The sequence below is a fragment of the Pelodiscus sinensis genome, chromosome 1 (assembly GCF_049634645.1).
Source record: "Pelodiscus sinensis isolate JC-2024 chromosome 1, ASM4963464v1, whole genome shotgun sequence".
NCBI lineage: Eukaryota > Metazoa > Chordata > Testudines > Trionychidae > Pelodiscus > Pelodiscus sinensis.
The window spans coordinates 336,633,457-336,654,319 of record NC_134711.1 but is presented as its reverse complement, the minus strand read 5'-3'; the positions used below and the strand labels follow the sequence as shown (position 1 = coordinate 336,654,319).

At 54.9% G+C, this 20,863-nt stretch overlaps 1 protein-coding gene across 1 annotated transcript; it reads right to left on the bottom strand.

Annotated features, from left to right (window-relative positions):
- Positions 1-16,235: 16,235 nt before the first annotated feature.
- Positions 16,236-17,183, bottom strand: LOC142827822 (olfactory receptor 52E2-like). The gene has a single exon (XM_075923813.1). The coding sequence runs from the start codon at positions 17,181-17,183 to the stop codon at positions 16,236-16,238; it is 948 nt and encodes a 315-aa protein (XP_075779928.1).
- Positions 17,184-20,863: the final 3,680 nt, after the last annotated feature.

The following is a 20,863-nucleotide window of genomic DNA, read 5'->3' as shown; positions in this document are numbered from 1 at the left end:
ATTGGTCAGGCATGACTTGCTGTTTGTGAATCCATGCTGACTATTCCTGATCACTCTCCCGTCTTCCAAGTGCTTCAAAATGGATTCCTTGAGGATCCCCTCCATGATTTTTCTGTGGACTGAGGTGAGGCTGATGGGTCTGTAGTTCCCTGGATTGTCCTTTTCCCCTTATTTAAAGATGGGCCCTACATTTGCCTGTTTCCAATCATCCGGGATTTCTCCCGATCTCCACGAGTTTTCAAAGATAATAGCCAAAGGCTCCGCAATGACATTTGCCAACTCGCTCAGTACCCTCGGATGCATTAAATCCAGGCCCATGGATTTGTGTCTGTGTAGCATGGGTGTGTTGCCCTGCGTGGGTGAGCCGCCGTGCCTGGTGCATGGCAAAGCCTGGGGCAGGCTCGCTCAGAGGAGAGACGAAAAAGGGGACGTGCCAGTGGAGAGCGGCTGATTGTTACATTTGAACAAACTGCCGGAGCAGTTCCCCGCTGGCGCTCTCTGCGGACACGCAGGCCCAGGTGTAGCACGTTGCTCTGGCGCGGTGGTTCCGGGCTGGTTTTAACGGCAAACCCTCGGGGAATCTCCCTGCATAGCAGGGCCTTGTGGGCACTGGAAACCGGTCCCTGTGGCGCAGGTGCTACTCACGCCCCATCCCCTTCCCGATGGCCGCCCCCGAACAAGCACCTCACCCCTGCCGGGCCTGGCCTGAGCCGGGGGAGCTAGCCGGCGCCATTGGCGGAACATGGCCAGCAAAAGCCATTTGGGAGGGAAGCGCCAGGCAGAGCATGGGACTGAGAACTGGGATTTCTTTGAGGGGAGTTAACTAGCTAGGGGAAAAGTCCTAGGGCCCAGCCAGGCAAGTGGGCCAGGCTGGCTAAAAGCAATCAGGGCGAAGGCCAACGGAGCCAAGGGGCAAAGGCCGGCCAGCACTACAAACTGGAAGTTCTGGCCATTCTAAGCGACACTAAAGGCGGCAGGGCAAAGGGGCGCACAAGTACTAAGAACAAGACAAATTCTACACAGGTTTTAGGGCAATTCCGGTGATAAATGTACAGTCATGAAAAAAAAGGGGGAAAAGCTTAAAAAAGATTCAACAAGGTTGAGAACAAATGGAAGAGCTGCCATGGGCTTGGTTTGAAAAAATCTGGGACTCTCGTGATTGCCAATCAACTGCAGGGTCTATGAATACCAGGGCTTGGCAAATCCACTGCAGGGCAGGCGCCAGGGAGGGTGCGAGGGACGGGACGCAGCCGTGGGAGCAGCCCAGGGTGCGGGGGCGCGGAGCTTGGAAGGAGGTGCTGAGGGGGCGCGACAGCGCTCTGGCGAGGCAGGGAGGGTGGCCTGGGAACGGCGGAGGGACGTTTCTGCCTTGCCACGGAAGGTGGGGCCAGCGGCAAAGGCAGCAGAGTCCAGCAGAGCAGACTTAGGTTCAAACTCGGGCCCGACTTGGTTTGTGAAAATTCCAGGCGACTCGTTGCACAAACGAGAGGAGACGTCCGGCCCAGGCTGGATCCCAACGTTGGCTCGTTCCAGTGAGGGGCCCTGCCCCCCCCCATGGCTTCTAGCGACACATGTCAGGGGGCAGCCCCGGCCCCTTCCCACCAGCGCCCTGCGATGCGGAGGGGCAGTGTCTGGGCACTCACCCCGCTGCCCCCCCCCGCCCTCTGACCAGCTCTCGCTGCCGGGGGAGCTTCCCCAGTGGGGCCTGAGCAAAATGCTGCCCGGCCTGAGGGCTGGTTTGGTACCGAACGTCTGCCCCCCCGCTCAGCCCAAGGGCCCCTGTGCACAGAGATGCAGCCACCTCGGGGGTGGAGCCCATGTGTGGGGACAGGCAGGGGTGCACAGAAGAGGGTGACATTTTTGGCCCATGATACTGGAGAAAATTCACTCATGTGGCAGGGCCCTGGGAGGTTTAATGGCTGGGAAGAACGCGAAGAACCCCAGACCGACTCTGCCCCTCACACCCACGCTGCCCTGGGGCTGTGGGGCAGGGGAGCCCTCGGCCAGAGCTGGTACCTGTGAGTGCTGAGAGGGACGTGTCTTCCCTGGGAACCCCCCTCAGGCAGCCGCGTCCCCACCTCTCTCAGCCCAGCGTCTGCAGCAGCGTCCGGCGCTGAGAGCTGGCACAGGGCTGGGCACTGGTTATAACCCAGCTCTGGGCCGTCCCGGGGGGGTCGCTCGGCCTTGGGGGAGAGGCAGCATCTGGACACAAACAAGCTGTCGGTGCTTCTGAGCTAATTACTCCGCGATTGGCGCAAACAGCAGTCGAGGGCCCTCCGAGGGCAGAGCAGACGCCTGGGCTCTGGGCTGCCAGAGGGGAGCTGGCTGCCCGGTGCCTGTTCGCAAATCCCCCGGCTGCCCTCTCTGCACAGGAACCTTTGGCTGCTGCCGCGTTCCTGCGCCGCTCTCACCAAGCGACCTGGGCTGGGCTGTGGGGCCGGTCTCACGGGGAGCGGAAGGGGCCCCGGAGTTCCCAGCTCCCGGGGGGCGGGGGCGGGGGGGGCACACTCTGGCTCGTTCTGAGAACTTCCGATTCGGATTCAGAGGGTGGCGAAGGCTCTGCCTCCCCTTCCAGCCCTTCCTCTGCCTCCCAGCCAGCGAACAGCCCATTTCCCCCTGGGTGCGCTCAGCAGGGCAGCCCATAGCCCTGGCTTTCGTGTGCCATCCTGCCGCTCCTTCCGTGCCTGACCCTGGCCAGGCAATGGTTTCCCTTGCCTCAGTTTCCCTTGCCTCAGTTTGCCTGGCCATAGAGCAGGGATCAGTGCTCAGCAAGTTCCCTTTGCTAGGGGCTCTGCAAGGACAGGTGGTGCCCAGGGCAGTGATATTTCTGAGAATTCCTGAGCCCTGAGCCCCTTGTAACGGCCCATGCGTGGCTCTAGAACGTGCTTGTGTCTCCTCTCAGTCATCTGTCTGCCTGCTGGCTACCCGTCCCTCCTGGGCATTGGCCCCCTCCAGCCCAGGCAGCCCCCGCTCACCCTCCTGTCAAGGCTGCTCCGCACCCTGGCACTTTGGGGGCAGAAGGTGGGGCTGCTACGAAAGGCTGGTGTTCAACCCCCCAGGGTCACAGACTCCCCAGCCTGGGACCGGACTTGCTGCCACCCCCAAATGCACAGCCCCCGGAGAGCCCAGGGAGGCGCATGTGGGAATTGCTTCCCGTGGGGACCCTCCCGTTTCAGAGCGCTTGAGGAATGGCGTTTCTCTTCGGCGCTGGGCTGTGCAGTCTGAGGCACAAGCCCACGGAACCACCTGCCTCCCAGGGCCCGGGATTCACACCAGGGTCTGAAACGGGCTTTTTATTAACAAAAGAGAAACCCCCCAGGTGAGGCCTTGCCCGGTGGCCGGGTGTTTCAGAGCAGCTGGACCAGGATTCAAACACAGAGACTTGCTCCCCTGGGACTCACTTTGGAAAGCCCCAGCACAAGGGGCGGCTACTTGTGTGCAGCACAGAGACATCCAACAACCCCCAGTATATAGAGAGTCCCCTGCCAGCGTCTGACTAACCATTCCCTGTTCCACTCACATCTCTGCAGTGCCACGGCTCCCTCCTTCCCCAGGCAGGGGTGTCGCGGGATTCTCCAGGCCTGGCTCCCTGACTCCTCATTGCTCCTCCCAGGGGCTCTGCTCTGGCCACACAACAGGGACAGGAAGGTCACTCTTCCCGTTCAAAGGCCCACGCTCTGTTTCCGTTGGCTCTCTGGCCTCCTGCCAACTCACTTCCTGCTTCCCTGGCGTTCCCGGGGTCGCTCTAGGACCCACTGCCTGCGGTTTAACACGTACGGGCCAGGCTGCTGCGGTTGGGTCTCAAGATTTAAGGATTGTTGGGAAATGATTTTAGCCAGCTGAATGACTGGAATGTCCAGAAAATTGTGTTTACCTTGCCCCCCCATTCACCACACCTCCCGACTCCCTCATTGGCCTGCCTGCCTTGTCAATCAACCTGGCCAGGAGCATTACCCCTGGGGCCTGTCAATCTCAGGGGCCTGGCTTCTGTAGCCAGACAGACCCCCCCGTCACATCCATCTTGTTTGCCCCTCTGAGGTGCCTGCGTACAGGGCAGAGAAGGAGCAATAAAAATCAGCATAGCCTTGGAAGCCTCGATGCGAGGCCAGGATATGCTGGCTCATCTGACCCTAGGGGAGCTGAACACATAGATATGAGAAAGAGCAGTCAAGGCAATCAGCTGACCTCGAGGCTGCGAGAACTGCCCTGGCTGGAACCAATATTGATACGATCACACACAGCCGTCCCTGGGAGAGGACTCTCCCACTGAGAAAAGAACGCCCAGTCCTCCCAATTTAGTTCTCTCTCTTACAAGTGTAAATTAAGTTCACAACTCCCTTGTAAGAACTGGTGTCACAAAGACGGACCAGCACCATTTGGCATCACAGATAAGAAAGAGAAATACGTGACCCCCTGGGTATAAAGATGGGTCCAGCAGCACACTCACTTTGAGTGCCAATTCACCCTTTTCCTGCTGGTCGGGTTAGGTGCATTGCCTCCCGAGGTTCCACGGGGTTGCCCACCTCGTATTTTCATCTTTCCGGGGAATTGAGGGACCGATCCTGGCCTCACATGCTGGGACCGGGTGATGCAGAAAGGGGTAAAAATTGTACCCGTATGTGTCCTTTTGTTTTAGTGCATGCATAGAATAGAGCTCTTTAAAGATTAAGCTGTCACTTGGTACCATTACTTTCTATCTTCCTTCTTCCTGTGTAACCATAAGATCTGTATTTGCTAGCAGTTAAGAAGTAGAGCAATAGCCATTGTAACCATATGATTTATAAGCTTCCTCAATAAACCTGTAACTGTTTAAGCTTTAACCTGACTCCTTCAGTTGCTGTAACAGAACCAAGCACAATTTAAAAGAACTCCAGCCGGTCATAAGGGACAGATACAGGCAGAGCTGGGCATTTGGATCATGTCGCTTCCAGAGGACAGATCCGTGGGGCATCTCTCAGCCTTCCCTAGGCTGCCCGCTGCAAAGGGATTCTGTATCCTAGCAGTCAAAGTCTGAGATGTAATAAGCTCTCCCTGTAAACTCTGGGGCATCTGTCGGCCTGTTGGCTGCCCACCACGAAGGGCTCCAGATCCTAGCGGACTAACACACGGATGTTAAACTCTGGGGCACCCGTCAGTCTCTCCTAGACTGCCCGCTGCGACGGGGCCTTGTGTCCCAGCAGTTGAAGACGCGGGTGTAACACACACACACACACTGCCCTGACCATCAGCTGACAGCTTCCCATTGACCCTTCTCTTTCCTATTGGTTCTGGGAAAGGGCCAATCAAAAATCCTCTCTAAGTTTCAGTGAGAGGCCAACCGCCCCCTTACACTCAACGGCAGGACTTTCCACTGCCCCCTGGCTGGAGGAAGGGCTGAAGGGAGATAGCCCACCCCTTCTGGACAGGGAGAGAATCTGGGCAAACAGCTTCTTCATCTCCTTTCGTGTTACGTGTTACCCCCCTTTGCACCTTTCCCCAGGCGTTTCTGAGAACACGGGCCTGATCCCCACTCTGGAGGGCTCAGACAACGTGCCACCACCCATCACCTGAGTCCAGCCGTCTTGTCGCGGGCAAGAGTGGGGTGCACTGTGCTGGCAGCTGGTGTGTGCTTTAGGGCTAGCCGGTCGGGCCCTGCCAGAGCCGAGTCCATGCACTGGACACTGCTTTACAGGCAAGCATCTGCGTTGGACAGGCGCTGGCTGTGGTCAGAGCACAGCTTTGGCCAACGTGGGCTCAGGCCTCAGGGCTCTCATGTCTCTGCTCAGCGTGAGCAGCAGGCAGAGCGATTCCTGGCAGGGCTCTCTAGTCTCTCTGGCACCAGGGCTACAGCCCTGCACCTCAGTGAGGGTCTGTCTACACTACAAAGTTAATGCGAACTAACAGAAGTTAGTTTGAATTTGAAGCGCAAGTGGTGTTCTCATCCATCCTCCCTGTTGAAGGAAAAGGTCCGGGCAGGGATTGTCGAATTGAGGAAGTAAGTTCGTGGTTGCGCAGGGGGTGTCGCAGAGAGGGCTTTGGTTTCTTCGACCATGGGACTCTGTTCCGGGCACAAGGATTGTTGGGAAGAGATGGGATCCACCTAACCAAGAGAGGAAGGAGCATCTTTGCGGGCAGGCTTGCAAACCTAGTGAGGAGGGCTTTAAACTAGGTTCGTCGGGGGACGGTGACCAAAACCCTGTGGTAAGTGAGGAAGTCGGACTCTGGGAAGAAACACAAGGAGGAACAAGCAACAAGGGAAGACCCCTGATTTGGATGGAGAAGGCAGGGCGATCAATTGGTTATCTAAGGTGTTTGTACAGCAATGTGAGAAGCCTGGGAAACAAACAGGAAGAATTAGAAGCCCTGGCACAGTCAAAGAACTATGATTTGATTGGAATAATGGAGACTTGGTGGGATGACTCACATGACTGGAGCGCTGTCATGGAAGGGTATAAACTGTTCAGGAAGAACAGGCAGGGGAGAAAAGGAGGAGGAGTTGCACTATATGTAAGAGAGCACTATGATTGCTCTGAACTCCAGTATAAAGAGGGAGAAAAACCTGTTGAGAGTCTGTGGGTTAAGTTTAGAGGTAGAAGCAACAGAGGTGATGTTGTGGTCGGTGTCTGCTATGGACTGCCAGATCAGGTAGAAGAGGTAGAGGAGACTTTCTTTGGACAACTGAGAGAAGCTCCCAGATCGCAGGCTCTGGTTCTCATGGGGGACTCTAATCACCCTGACATCTGTTGGGAAACCAATACAGCAGTTCATAGACAATCCAGGAAGTTTTTGGAGACTGTTGGGGATAACCGCTTGGTACAAGTGCTGAAGGAACTGACCAGGGGCCGTGCGCAGCTTGACCTTCTGCTCACAAACAGGGAGAAGCTAATAGGGGAAGAAGAGGTGGGTGACAACCTTGGAATCAGTGATCATGAGATGGTCGATTTCAGGATCCTGACCAAAGGAAGAAAGGAGAGTAGTAAAATACACACCTTGGACTTCAGCAGAGCAGACTTTGACTCCCTCCGAGAACTGACGGGCAGGATCCCTGGGATGTAACATGAAGGGGGAAGGAGTCCGGGAGAACTGGCAGGATTTTAAAGAAGCCTTATTAAAGGCACAGGAAGAAATCATCCCGATGCACAACAAGAAAAGCAAATATGGCAGGCGACCAGATTGGCTTACTGGGGACATCCTTGGTGAGTTTATACACAAAAAGGAAGCTCACAAGAAGTGGAAACTTGGACAGATGACCGGGGATTAGCTCGAGAATGCCGGGCAGTCAGCAGGCAGGCGAAAGCACAACTGGACTTGCAGCTGGCGAGGGATGTGAAGGGAACAAGAAAGGTTTCTCCAGGCATGTCAGCAATAAGAGGGTGACCAGAGAGGGGGTGGGGCCCCTAATGGATGAGGGAGGTAACCTAGTGACAGACGATGTGGGGAAAGCTGAAGCACTCAATGCTTTCTTTGCCTCTGTATTCACGGACAAGGTCAGCTCCCAGACTAATGCGCTAGGCAACGCAGTATGGGAAGGAGGCGGGCAGCCCTCGGTGGGCTAGGAACTACTTAGAAAAGCTAAACTTACACAAATCCATGGGCCCGGATTTAATGCATCCGAGGGTGTGACGTAGTGGGGGTACCTGGCTGGTTTCTAGGTTGCTGGCTCTGGGGTATCCCCACTGGCTGCCGTGGGTACCACGGCCCAGAAGGACAGGGATGGGTCATTATGCTAAGAAGGTCTCTCAACCTGTCTGACCAGCCACCCCCCAGGGAGAGAGACAAAGGAAAGGGGATGCTGCCCTGGCTGGGGGGCAGGGCTGGAGGAGAGTGAGTTTAGTTTCCATCTGGGAGCATGGAGGAAGCAGCCTCAGCAAAGGCTGGGGGGTTTAGAAGCCGAGACCCCCCCCCCCCCATATCAAGGGAGGGGGGGGGGGCTGAGGCATCCTAGGCCTGCCCTGTAACCTGATGACATCTGTGCTGGGCTGTATCCTGGGGAAGCAATAAACCACCTCTGTTCTACTGGCTGGGGGAGTCTGTTCGTACCATTTCGGGGTGCAGGAGACGGGGAACCCCCAACGCGCCGTCACACTGGTGTCAGGGGTGGGATGCACTGCACCCCGTGGTTGGAGCTTCCAGCGGCAAGCGACAAGGCGCCGTAGAAGCAAGAGCCCTGGAGCCAGGCGTGCTGGAGACAGAGCGAAGCGGTTCCTGGGAATCGTGGGGCGCTGCAGCACTAGACTGGTGAGTCTGCACCGAGGGGCCCAGCGGGCAGATGGCCTATGCCCGACTCTTGAAGGCAGAGCTGGTGGGGCTGTGCAGAGAGAGGGGCTTGCCTGTGCAGAAAGCAACCAAGGCCCAGCTGATTACCCAGCTGGAAGAGAATGACCAGCCACAAGGCCAGGATCTTGTCCCCAGGGGAAGCAGCCAGACCCCCCCTGAGAGTGTGTCAGGCTCAGAGAGGGGGAGGAGCACTGGAACCCACCGGAGATATGAGACAGCGTCTCCCGGGAGGCCTGCAAGCCGTAGCCCATCTAGGGCAGGGGCCAGCTCAGCGGAGCTGCAGCAGCTGGAGATCCAGCTGCGGATGAAGGAATTGGAAGTACAGGACCGAGAGAAGGAGCGCCAAGATCGAGAGAGGCAGCGACAGCATGAGCTGGCCATGGCAGAGCGGAGAACCGGCGGGGCACCGGCTGCGCCAAGTGCGGATGGGCTCCAGGATCCCAGGACTGCCAGACGCTTGCAGAGGCTCGTGGTGGCCCAATTGAAGGACGTGGGTGACATAGACGGGTTCCTCAGCTCCTTTGAGAGGGCCTGTGGACTGCAACGGGTCCCCCCAGCTGACTGGCTGCAGGAGCTCGTCCCCGCACTGAGCCAGGAGGCGGCCGGAGTGCTCAGTCAGCTGGAGGACCTACAGCCAGGGGATTACAACCGAGTCAAGGAGGCCCTGCTGCACAAGTTCGGGCTGACCCCCGAGATGTACAGGAAGAAGTTCCGGGGGATACAGAAAGGGCCACGGGAGACCTATGTGGACCTGGCCTCCCGCCTGGCGCAATACGGCCGCAAGTGGGTGTCTGGAGTCGGAGCCCAGACCGCAGAGGAGCTGCTCAAGCTGGTCATGATGGAGCAGTTCTATGAAGCGTGCCCACCCAAACTGAGGCTGTGGCTCAAGGACCGAAGACCAGAGACACCCAGGAGGCCAGAAGGCTGGCCGATGAGTTCACGGAGAGCCGGTCCGGGTGTGAATGGGAGTCCCGGAGAGAAAGGGAACCGCGCAGAGACCGGATCTCGGCTGAGCGATGGAGGGAGTCAACTATGAGGTGAGCCCAAGGAACAGGTCGTCTGCACCCCAGAGAACCAGCCAGGCCCTGGACAGAGACAGCCCAAAGCCTAACTTGCCATCGCTGTGGGCAAAAAGGCCACAAGAGGGCTCAGTGCACCAGGTCCCATGACCTGGGACTTTCCAGGGTTAACTGGCTGGGGCGGGAGGAAGGGCAGGCTGCCCCAGAGGCAGGGGCTGGCAGGCAAACCTCAGCTCAGAGAGAGGGGAAGGATGCTCAGTGCACCTCCCCTGGGAGGTCTGACCCTCGAGAGGCGGATTTCTCCGTGTACCGGGTGGGGGCAGGGCGGCCCCTGCGGAGCGAGTGCCTCATACCCCTGGAGGTGGATGGTAGGAAGGTGACGGGCTTCTGGGACACGGGGGCAGAGGTGACACTGGCCCGATCCGATATAGTGGCCCCAGAGCGGATACTACCCCACACGCAGCTGACCCTGAAGGGCATAGACAGGTCCCCGTTTAAGGTGCCTGTAGCCCGGGTGCATCTGAAATGGGGGGCGAAGGAAGGCCTCAAGGAAGTGGGGGTGCACCTGCACTTGCCCACCGAGGTGCTGATGGGGAATGACCTAGAGGAGTGGCCCCGTGAATCCCAGTGGGCTCTAGTCACTACCCAGAGCCAGAGCCAGCGGGGGGCTGACAACGTGGGTCCAGGGAAGGACTCCTGGCAGCGTCCTCAGGGTCCCATCCCAGTGGACACGGGGTCCAGCCGGGCTGGGACTCCGGACCTAGGCAAAGGTGGGGAACAGGTCCCGATCCCTGCCCCAGCGGCTGAATTCCAGGCTGAGGTGCAGGCAGACCCCTCCTTGCAGAGGCTGAGGGACCAGGCTGGCCTCCGTGCAGCTCAGCCCCGGGGGAGAGGTGGCCAGGAGAGATTCCTGCGGGAGCGTGGACTCCTGTTCCGTGAGTGGCTCCCCCCCAGGAAGGTGAGGGCATGGGGGGTCCAGCGGCAGCTGGTCGTCCCCCGAAAGTATCGCCTCAAGCTGCTGTATTTGGCCCACGACGTCCCCGTTGGGGGCCACCGGGGGATCCGGAGCACCCGGCTGAAGCTGCTCCAGCACTTCTATTGGCCGGGAATCTTTACAGCCGTGCAGCGGTACTGCCGGTCCTGTGACTCCTGCCAGAGGGGCGGGAAGGCCCAAGACAGTAGGAAAGCGGCTTGGGGGTCTCTACCCCAGATAGACCCTCTGGGCTGGCTGAGAGAGTTATGGGAGGGGAAGACCTCCCTGGATGGAGCATCGGGGGTGGAAGCTGCCCTGGCTGTCCAGAGAAGGCTCACTGGGCTCATGGCCCCGGCCCGAGAGACCCTGGCCAGAGATCAAGGCCAGCGGAAGGGTGGGTGTGACCCCCGAGGACAGGCCTGTGCCAGTCGCCCTGGAGCGGGGTGGCGAGTGGACAGAGGGAAGCCAGCTCATGTGGGGCCTCGCCACGGCCGGCCCGAGTCAAGGGGAGCACCCATGTCCCCAGGGCGGGTTCCCACGCAGAGGACCCGAACTTCCCTAGGTCACGAGCGGAGTGACCCTGCTCAGTTCGCTCTCGGAGGGGGGAGAACTGTGACGTAGTGGGGGTACCTGGCTGGTTTCTATGCTGCTGGCTCTGGGGTAACCCCACTGGCTGCCGTGGGTACCGCGGCCCAGAAGGACAGGCCATGAGTCACTATGCTAAGAAGGTCTCTCAACCTGTCTGACCAGCCACCCCACAGAGAGAGAGACAAAGGAAGGGGGATGCTGTCCTGGCTGGAGGGCAGAGCTGGAGGAGAGTGAGTTAGTTTCCGTCTGGGAGCATGGAGGAAGCAGCCTCAGCAAAGGCTGGGGGGGTTTAGAAGCCAAGACCCCTGCCCCATATCAAGGGGGGGCTGAGGCATCCTTGGCCTGTCCTGTAACCTGGTGACATCTGTGCTGTGCTGTATCCTGGGGAGGCAATAAACCACCTCTATTCTACCGGCTGGTGGAGTCTGTTCGTACCATTTCGGGGTGCAGGAGATGGGGGACCCCAAGGTGCCGTCACACGAGGGTGCCGAGGGAGTTGGCAAATGTCATTGCGGAGCCTTTGGCCATTATCTTTGAAAAGTCGTGGAGATCGGGAGAGATCCCGGATGATTGGAAAAAGGCAAATGTAGGGCCCATCTTTAAACAAGGGAAGAAGGACAATTCAGGGAACTACAGACCCATCAGCCTTACCCCAGTCCCTGGAAAAATCATTTAGGGGATCCTGAAGGAATCCATTTTGAAGTACTTAGAAGAGAGGAAAGTGATTAGGAATAGTCAGCATGGATTCACAAAGGGCAAGTCGTGCCTGACCAATCTGATTAGATTCTGTGATGAGGTAACTGGGTCGGTGGACATGGGAAGGTCAGTGGATGTGATAGACCTTGACTGTAGCAAGGCTTTTGATACGGTCTCCCACAATATTCTTGCCAGCAAGTTAAGGGAATGTGGGTTGGATAAATGGATGGTAAGGTGGATAGAAAGCTGGCTAGACTGTCAGGGGCCCAGCGGGTAGTGATCAACGGCTCGATGTCAGGATGGGGGTCGGTTTCTAGCGGAGTGCCCCAAGGTTCGGTTCTAGGACCGGTTTTGTTCAACATCTTTATTAATGACCTGGATGAGGGGATGGATTGCACCCTCAGCAAGTTTGTGGATGACACTGTGACGGCGCGTTGGGGTCCCCCGTCTCCTGCACCCCGAAATGGCACAAACAGACTGCACCAGCCGGTGGACTAGAGGAAGTTTATTGCCTCTCCAGGATACAGCACAGCATAGATGTAATCTGGTCACAGAGCTGGGCTAGGATGCCTCAGGCCCCCTTGAGATGGGGGAGACTGGGCCCCTAAACTCCAGCCCCTTCCCCTAGGCTCTCCTCCATGCTCTCAGACAGCCAGCAACCATCTAACTAACTTCCAGCCCTGCCCCCCAGCCAGGGCAGCATCCACCTTCCTTTGTTCCTCTCCATGGGGGGTGTCTGGCCACTGGTTTGCATAGTGACTCATCCTGTTTTGCTGGGTCGTGGTACCCACGGCAGCCAGTGGGGGTTCCCCCAGAGCCAGCAGCATAGAAACCAGCCAGGTACCCCCACTACGTCACAGACACTAAGCTGGGGGAGAGGTAGATACACTGGAGGGCAGGGATAGAGTCCAGAGCGACCTGGACAGATTAGAGGATTGGGCAATGAGAAATCTGATGAGGTTCAACAAGGACAAGTGCAGAGTCCTGCCCTTGGGACAGAAGAATCCCAAGTATTGGTACAGGCTGGGGACTGACTGGCTAAGTAGCAGTTCTGCAGAAAAGGACCTGGGGGTTACATTGGATGAGAAGCTGGAGATGAGTCAACAGGGCGCCCTTGTAGCCAAGAAGGCTAATGGCATATTAGGGTGCATTAGGAGGGGCATTGCCAGCAGACACAGAGATGTCATCATTCCCCTTTATTAGGTTCTTGTGTGGCCACATCTGGAGTATTGTGTCCAGTTCTGGGCCCCCCACTACAAAAAGGATGCGGACGCATTGGAGAGGGTCCAGCGGAGGGCGATCAAAATGATTCAGGGGCTGGAGCACATGACCTATGAGGAGAGGCTGAGGGATTTGGGTCTGTTTAGTCTGCAGAAGAGAAGAGTGAGGGGGGATTTGAGAGCAGCCTTCAACTTCCTGCAGGGAGGTTCCACAGAGGATGGAGAGAGGCTGGTCTCAGTGGTGGCAGGTGGCAGAACAAGGAGCAATGGTCTCAGGTTGCAGTGGGGGAGGTCTGGGTTGGATATTAGGAAAAACGATCTCCCTAGGCAGGAGGAGAGGAAGGGGAAGCACTGGGCTGGGTTACCTAGGGAAGTAGTGGAGTCTCCATCCCTAGAGTGTTTAAGTCTCGGCTTGACCAAGCCCTGGCCGGGTTGATTGAGTTGGGTTGGTCCTGCCTTGGGCAGGGGGCTGGACTTGATGAGTCCTGAGGTCTCTTCCTGTTCTATGATCAGGTAACAGGGAGATGGGAAGGTCTCTGTCTCTCCACGAAAAGTCTTCTCACAATGTGTAAGTCGGGCAAAGTTAGTGAACCCGTCGGGTTTTCTTGTTTGTGGGTTGGGGATGTGGAATTGCTGTCGGAGCTGTTCAAAGTGGGTTTCTTTTCCCTTTAAAAGTGTTTCCCTTTTGTACTGAAAGTTCTGAGCCCAGGGGGTCACCCTGGGTACCTAGATTCATTGGTTCCTCTTTTCCAACTAGTCACTGTGCTTGCAGCGCTCGTATTGGTTTGATAAAACACGTTTTGTTCCTTTTTCTAATTAACCGATATTGGTTCTGGAAAATGTGTCTGTGGGATCTGCAGGCCTCTGACCGGCGGCAGCTACCAGAGACTGCAGCTGGCTTCTCTTTTCTTTTCAAGCTCTTTGAAGAGAAGAGCTTGGGGTGCCCCTGAGGTTTTAGGGAGGAGGTTTCCCAAGTGATCTCGTCCCTGGTTTTCTTGGAATCCTTGGGTGGGGGCAGGGCTTTTTATTCTCTAGCGTCCAGGTATTAGGGTTTTGGGGGGAGTTTTTGTACCAAGCCTGTAGAGATCAAGTTTTGGGGGTGCTTTCGCAGGTCCCCCACCTCTGCATTTGTCATGCCAGAGTGGGGAACAGCGTTGACACCCTCCTGGTCACTTGGGCTATGACATACCCGCTACTGCTAAAGTCCTACGACTGGAGCATGGAATTACTATTGGAGCATGGAATTACTACTCCCCCGAGACTCTATTGGACAGTTTGGTTCACGTTAGATTTGTACGTCTTGTGATTCAGTCTTTCACCTCTAGTCCCATCCCCCACCAGCACAACCTCTTCTGTCCTTCCCGGAGATACGGTACCCTGTAAGTACTCAGTAGCATTGATTGGCCTCCTTCCACCAAGTTCTGTGTGGCCTGTTTTATGAATATCCTCGCTGAATAAGAGATTCTCTAGTTCACCCGTTTTCCTGTTGAAACTTCTAGCGTTTGTATATAAGCACTTTAAAATTTGTCACGTTTTCATCTGCCTGCCCTCATGCAATAATATTGAATGAGGCTGTTCTTCATGTGAGGGTTTCTCATCAAATCCTAACTGTATTTTACCATCTTCCATTCTCTCCTTACTAAGAGTGAAAGAATCTTCGTTAATGGATTCTCTTGGCTTCCGCACAGGCTTTGGTCTCTAAATTCCTCTATGACCTTGTTCATTTTAAGTGACACAACTCTGGTTCCATGTAACGGTAGGTGGAACCCACTCTTCCTGTGTCTGCTTCTCCTCTGCCAAATGGTTCCCAACCCCCCTCTACCCTCTACTTTACTCTCATGCACACATTGAACCCCTGCAGTTCCACCTGTCCATCTCGCTCTTTGGCTATGTCTGCATTGCACTCTCTTGCACAAGAATATATGCAAATGAGGCACAGCAATGAATATCGCTTTGCCTCATTTGCATACTTAATGAGCTGCCATTTTTGCGCAAGGGGCTTTTGCACAAGAGCCGTTCTGCCTGAAAATAAGCGGCAGAACAGCTCTTGCACAAGAGTATAGACTGCTCTTTCTTGTGCAAAAGCCCCTTGTGCAAAAATGGGGGCTCATTAAGTATGCAAATGAGGCACAGCGATATTCATCGCTGTACCTCATTTGCATATGTTCTTGTGCAAGAGAGCGCAATGTAGATGTAGCCTTGTGTTGGAGGGGAAACATTTCTGAGCGTGTTGCTGGGGAGGTCCCGGACTTCAGCCTCTCACCAAGCAGCCTAAATCTGGTTTCCTTCCCTCTGTCATAGGGCAGTGCCTTTTTTGTTAAAAAAAGAAAAGGTGCCAGTACTCCAGGGGAAAAGTTGTTGAGCTCCGACTGGAGGTGCCGGTGCTGCATCTGGAGGTGCCAATGCAGCGTACCGGGCAGTACCGTCACAAGAAAAGCACTGGTCCTAGGTATCTGCGTGTATCACGACCACAAGCTTTCCTGGGAATACTCTTGTGTCTATTTAGATGTCTCGAGATCCACAATCTTTGCATCTGGCACAAAAGTGACCAGTGGTTCTCCCGGGCACCGCGAACCCAGCGATCCAGGGTTCTGTTGGATGAATCCCCCATCGCCTGGTTTTTCATACTACATGGCGTTCCCTCCCCTGCAGAGGAGGGTCCCATGACACCACCTCGAAGGAGTGTCCCAGCTGCTCCAATGCGCCGTTCTCCTCCCTTGCCTCTCCCAGCTGTTGTCCTCCTCACGTTTAAGCTGATCCCCTGCCCTGGATCTGGCCAAATGGTGCCCTGCCCACATCCACTGCAGCATCCTCCCTGTGATGGATGCCAGCAGGGAGGTACTGAAAAATAAATTAAAACACCAACATGCCTGACTGAATTCCTGTGTCATGGCTTTGTGGCAGAGCCTCTGGGCCCACATGCCGAATGAAGCACCGTCTTGCCTTTCTGCAACACAACCCTGCACCAACCCACAAGTGCATTTGTACGTGCTTCCTGGCTTCCCTCTCTGCTCCTGCCTGCCAGCTCCAGCGCTGTGTCCTCCTGGCCCTCATAACAGTCCCCTGGTCAGATTGTAGCAGCTCCCGTCCCAGCCCTGGAGCAGAGGAAATTAAGATGGTGGGTTACAGAGGTGGAGGCACTCCAGTGAGCGATGGGGGTGGGGAGGTGAGGAGTGAGCAGGAGGGCTGGTGGTTTGAGGGATGGGGGAAGAGGTGAAGGGAATCTTGCTGGGATAAATGGGGCAGGGAAAGGGGCTGCAGTGCTCCAGTTACCAGGCATTAGAAATTGAGAAGCCCCCTGAGTTGAACACAGACCGATTGCTCGGTTTGTCCCATGGACACAGCGCGGTCAGGCCAGCCCAGGGTTGGTTTAATGTCACTTTCACTCCATAGTCAGAATTTCAGACAAGAGGGTCTAGCACATTGTCCCCAACCAGCTCTTGTCTGATCTCAGTCTCAGAGCCAGAGCAACGAGTGAAATCCTTAGGTACCCTTCTGAGTAAAGAGCCGGAGCAGCCTGTCCCGGATCTGTTTGGTCCTCGCCCCATAGATGATGGGGTTGAGCATGGGGGGCAGCAGCACATACAAGTTGGAAATGAGAACGTGGAAATGCCAGGGCACGTTCCGGCCAAAGCGGTTCGTGAAGGAGACGAAAAGACCAGGGATGTGCAAGGCTAAGATGGCACAGATGTGGGAGATGCAGGTCCCAAAAGTCTTGAGCCGGGCCTCTTTTGTGGGGAGGCGGAAGATGGCCCTGAGGATCTGGGTGTAGGAGACAGCGATAAAAATCACATCCAGCCCCATCACACAGAGTAGGAGAAAGAGGCCGTAGTAACTACTCACACGAATGTCAGCGCAGGCCAGGCTCACCACACCTATGTGTGAGCAGTACGGCTCAGAAATGACGTTGGTTCTACAATATGGCCACTGCCTGGCCAGGAGGGGACAGGGCAATGTGAGGATGGCACCACGCAGCAGCACGGCCAGGCTGATCTTGGCTACAGTGGAATTTGTGAGGATGGTGGAATGTCTCAGGGGATCACAGATGGCCACGTAGCGATCAAACGCCATGGCCACGAGTGTCCCAGACTCCATCAGTAAAGTGCAGAGAATGAAGAACATCTGGGTGAGGCAGGCGCTGAAATCGATCTCCCTGGAATTGAACCAGAAAATACTCAGTGTTTTTGGCAGGGTGGACGTGCAGAGGACCAGGTCGGTGACGACCAGCATGCAGAGGAAATAGTACATGGGCACGTGGAGGCTCAGCTCCATCTTCACAATGAACAGGATGGTGAAGTTCCCCAAGAGGGCTATGACGTACATGGTGCAGAAGGGGATGGAGATCCAGACATGGGCCGTCTCCAGGCCAGGAATGCCCAGCAGGATGAAGGTGGAGGGGTTGGTGAAGTTGTTTCTGCTGGAATCGGACATGGAGAAAGGGAGAAAGTGTCCAACTTGGATGCAGAATAGTATCACAGGAATATCCCTCTGATGTTTTGTATGTACCCAGAGTCTCAGGTGATGGTCACAGTACAAACGCCTGGATGGAGAGACAATGTTCTTATGTTCTTAAGCTGTAGAGGTAAATTCATTGAAACAATAGTAAAGAATAAAATTGTCAGACACATAAAACATAATTTGTTGGGCAAAAGTTAACATGGTTTCTGCAAGGGAAATCCTGTCTTACTGATCTATTTGAATTCTCTGAAGGGGTCAACAAACATGTGGACAAGGGGGAGCCAATAGATATAGTGTACTTAGATTTCCAGAAAGCCTTTGACAAGGTCCCTCACCAAAGGCTCTTGTGTAAATTCCATGGCCATGGGAGAAGAGGGAAGGTCCTTTCATGGATTGAGAACTGGCTAAAAGACAGGAAACAAAGGGTAGGAATAAATGGTAAATTTTCAGATTGGAGAGGGGTAACTAGTGGTGTCCCCCAAGGGTCAGTCCTGGGACCAATCCTGTTCAACTTATTCATAAATGATCTGGAGAAAGGGGTGAGCAGTGACCAAAGCAGACTGTGAAGAACTTCAAAAAGATCTCACCAAACTGAGTGATTGGGCAACAAAATGGCGAATGTAAAGTAATGCACATCGGGAAAAATAACCCCAACTATACGTACAGTATGATGGGGGCTAATTTGGCTACGACAAATCAGGAAAGAGATCTTGGAGTTATCGTGGACAGTTCTCTGAAAACTTCCACACAGAGTGCAGCGGCGGTCAAAAAGGCAAATAGGATGCTAGGAATTATTAAGAAAGGGGTAGAAAATAAGACCCAGAATATCTTACTGCCCCTGTATAAAACCATGGTACGCCCACATCTTGAATACTGTGTACAGATGTGGTCTCCTCACCTCAAAAAAGATATTTTGGCATCATATATATAGTAGCCCAATGTCTGTGACTCTGTAATGCTGAAACGTTTGCCTTTGGGTGGCGCTGTTGCCTCCATAACGTCCTTTGCCTCCCGCCGTGGCACTCGGCTAACTTCTGCACCACTCAGCCAGGCCGCCACGTGGGAGCAAGAGGCGCAAGTGGCCGTTTGGGGTCCGAGGTCCCCGTGCAGGAGAAGGGGGAGAAGAGAAAGAGAGAGTGAGAGGCAGGAGGCGGAGGAGAGCTGAGAGAGAGAGGGGGGAGGCAGTAGGAGGAGGAGAGAGAGAGAGAGAGAGACAGAGTGAGAGACAGAAGGCTCAGGAAAGAAGAACGAGATAGAAAGGGAATAGGAGGTGAAGGAGAGACCCAAAAATCCCATCTTATGACGGGCTAATTAGCTAGTTAGAAAAGGTTAAGAAAAGAGCAACAAAAATGATTGAGGGTTTGGAACGGGTCCCATATGAGGAGAGGCTAAAGAGACTGGGACTTTTCAGTTTAGAAAAGAGGAGACTGAGGGGGGATATGATAGAGGTCTATAAAAGCATGAGTGGTGTGGAGAGGGTGAACAAAGAAAAGTTATCTGTTAATTCCCATAATAGAAGAACTAGAGGACACCAAACGAAATGACTGGGTAGCAGGTTTAAAACTAATAAAAGAAAGTTCTTCACACAGCACATAGTCAACCTGTGGAACTCCTTGCCAGAGGAGGCTGGGAAGGCTAGGACTATAACAGAGTTTAAAGAGAAGCTAGATAATTTCCTGGAGGTTAGGTCCATAAGAGGCTATTAGCCAGGGGGTTAGGAATGGTGTCCTTGGCCTGTTTGTCAGAGGCTGGAGAGGGTTGGCAGGAGACAAATCGCTTGATCATTGTCTTCGGTCCACCCTCTCTGGGGCACCTGGTGCTGGCCACTGTCGGTAGACAGGATACTGGGCTGGATGGACCTTTGGTCTGACCCAGTACGGCCGGTCTTATGTTCTTATGTTCACATGAGCCACGACAGGCGCTGCTGGGGGCTGTTCTCATGGGTGCAGCGTAATGGTCACTCTCCAGCACTGACCAATGGCGTTTTGACTGTTCAGAGAAGTGAGGTAGGAACAACCTACTGATGCCCATTGCGCAGTTTATGATTCTCCATGTGTCAATAGAGCCCAGATGTTGTGATGCAGGAAACCTGAACAGGCTCCAGCAGGAAACACAAGTGTGGATGCTCGTTCCACGTCTTTGTTCCTTAGTGTCCAGGCTACAGAGTCCTTGCTGCAGTATGTTCCCAATTCAGCCCGTTTCTGACAATCAGAGAGTGGGAAATCCCGAACCAAGGCATGTACCGGGGCAAACGTCCCAACGAGAACGCCCCTCGGGGATAGGCCTGGGCGTCTTTGCTGGCAGCTCAATTGAACCAGCGGGTGATGCAGAGCCGTGTTCAACACAAACACTGTTCGGGTGCAAAGGAAGGGGGGGGAGAATGAGCTGGTCTGGGCATTCCCTCGTGTTGCTCACCCAGTCGCTCTGAAGGACAGAGCAGATGGAAAGAGGGCTTCCCACATGGCTATGAGCGTGGGGGAGCTGCCGTACGCGGACAGATGGAAATGTCTGGGAATGTTTCGAGAAGAGACACAAAACGAGCAAAAGAACAGACTGGAACCGATGACCGTCACATGGAGAAACAGAGAACAATTCCCAACCAAAAATAAACAAGAAATAGCTCTGCAGAACCTTAGAGACAAACAAAACATGGAGATGGGATCATGAGTGTTTGTGGGTCAAACCCACTTCTTCAGGTGGCTGGAGCAAGGAGTCCAGGCTACAAATAAATAGCAGAGAAAGAGTGGGAGGGGGCAGGGGAGGAGAGAGAAGGAAAAAAATAGGAAAAAATCAGGACTATGTAGCACTTTAAAGACTAACAAGATGGTTTATTAGGTGATGAGCTTTCGTGGGCCAGACCCACTTCCTCAGATCAAATAGTGGAAGAAAGTAGTCACAACCAGATATACCAAAGGATACAATTAAAAAAAAAGAACACATATGAAAAGGACAAATCACATTTCAGAACAGAAGGGGGATGCGGGGGGGGGGGGGGGGAGCCATGGGCACCCGCATGCCCCCACATTATGCCAATGTCTTTATGGCTGTCCTCCAACACTTTTCCCAATCCGCTGTTTACAGCCAGGCCCTAAATTACAAGCGGATTTTCTCAGTCCCACAGACAGACACAAGCACCGGCAGGATCTCCAACAGGCGTTCTTAAATACCCACCCAGGGAAGTGAAGACCCAGCTTGACAGAGCCAGACAGGTACCCAGGCATCAGCTTCCTCCAAACAGGCCCAAAGAGAACGCAACCGGTCATCACCTACAGTCCCCACCGGGGCATCAGTAACCTTCTCCAACCTAGCCCGGAAAACGACCCCTCGCTCTCACAGGCCTTGGGCGACAGGCCAGTCCTCACCTACAGACAGCCCCTGAAACGGAAACAAATTCTGTCCAGGAACCGCACAGCACCCCCATCACACCCACCCAGAAACACACCCCTGCAACCACCTGGTGCCACCTCTGTCCTCTCTTAGCCTCCTTTGGCACAGACACTCCTCCCCTTGCCCCCTTGTGTTGTTAGGACAGCCCTGCCATACTATAGACACCTTTTTAAAGGGGGTTTTGGTTGCCCCTCTGAGCCTTCTCTTTCCCAACCAATAACATCTAAACACACTTCGAGCTTCAAAGGTGCCATCCCAAAGCAGAG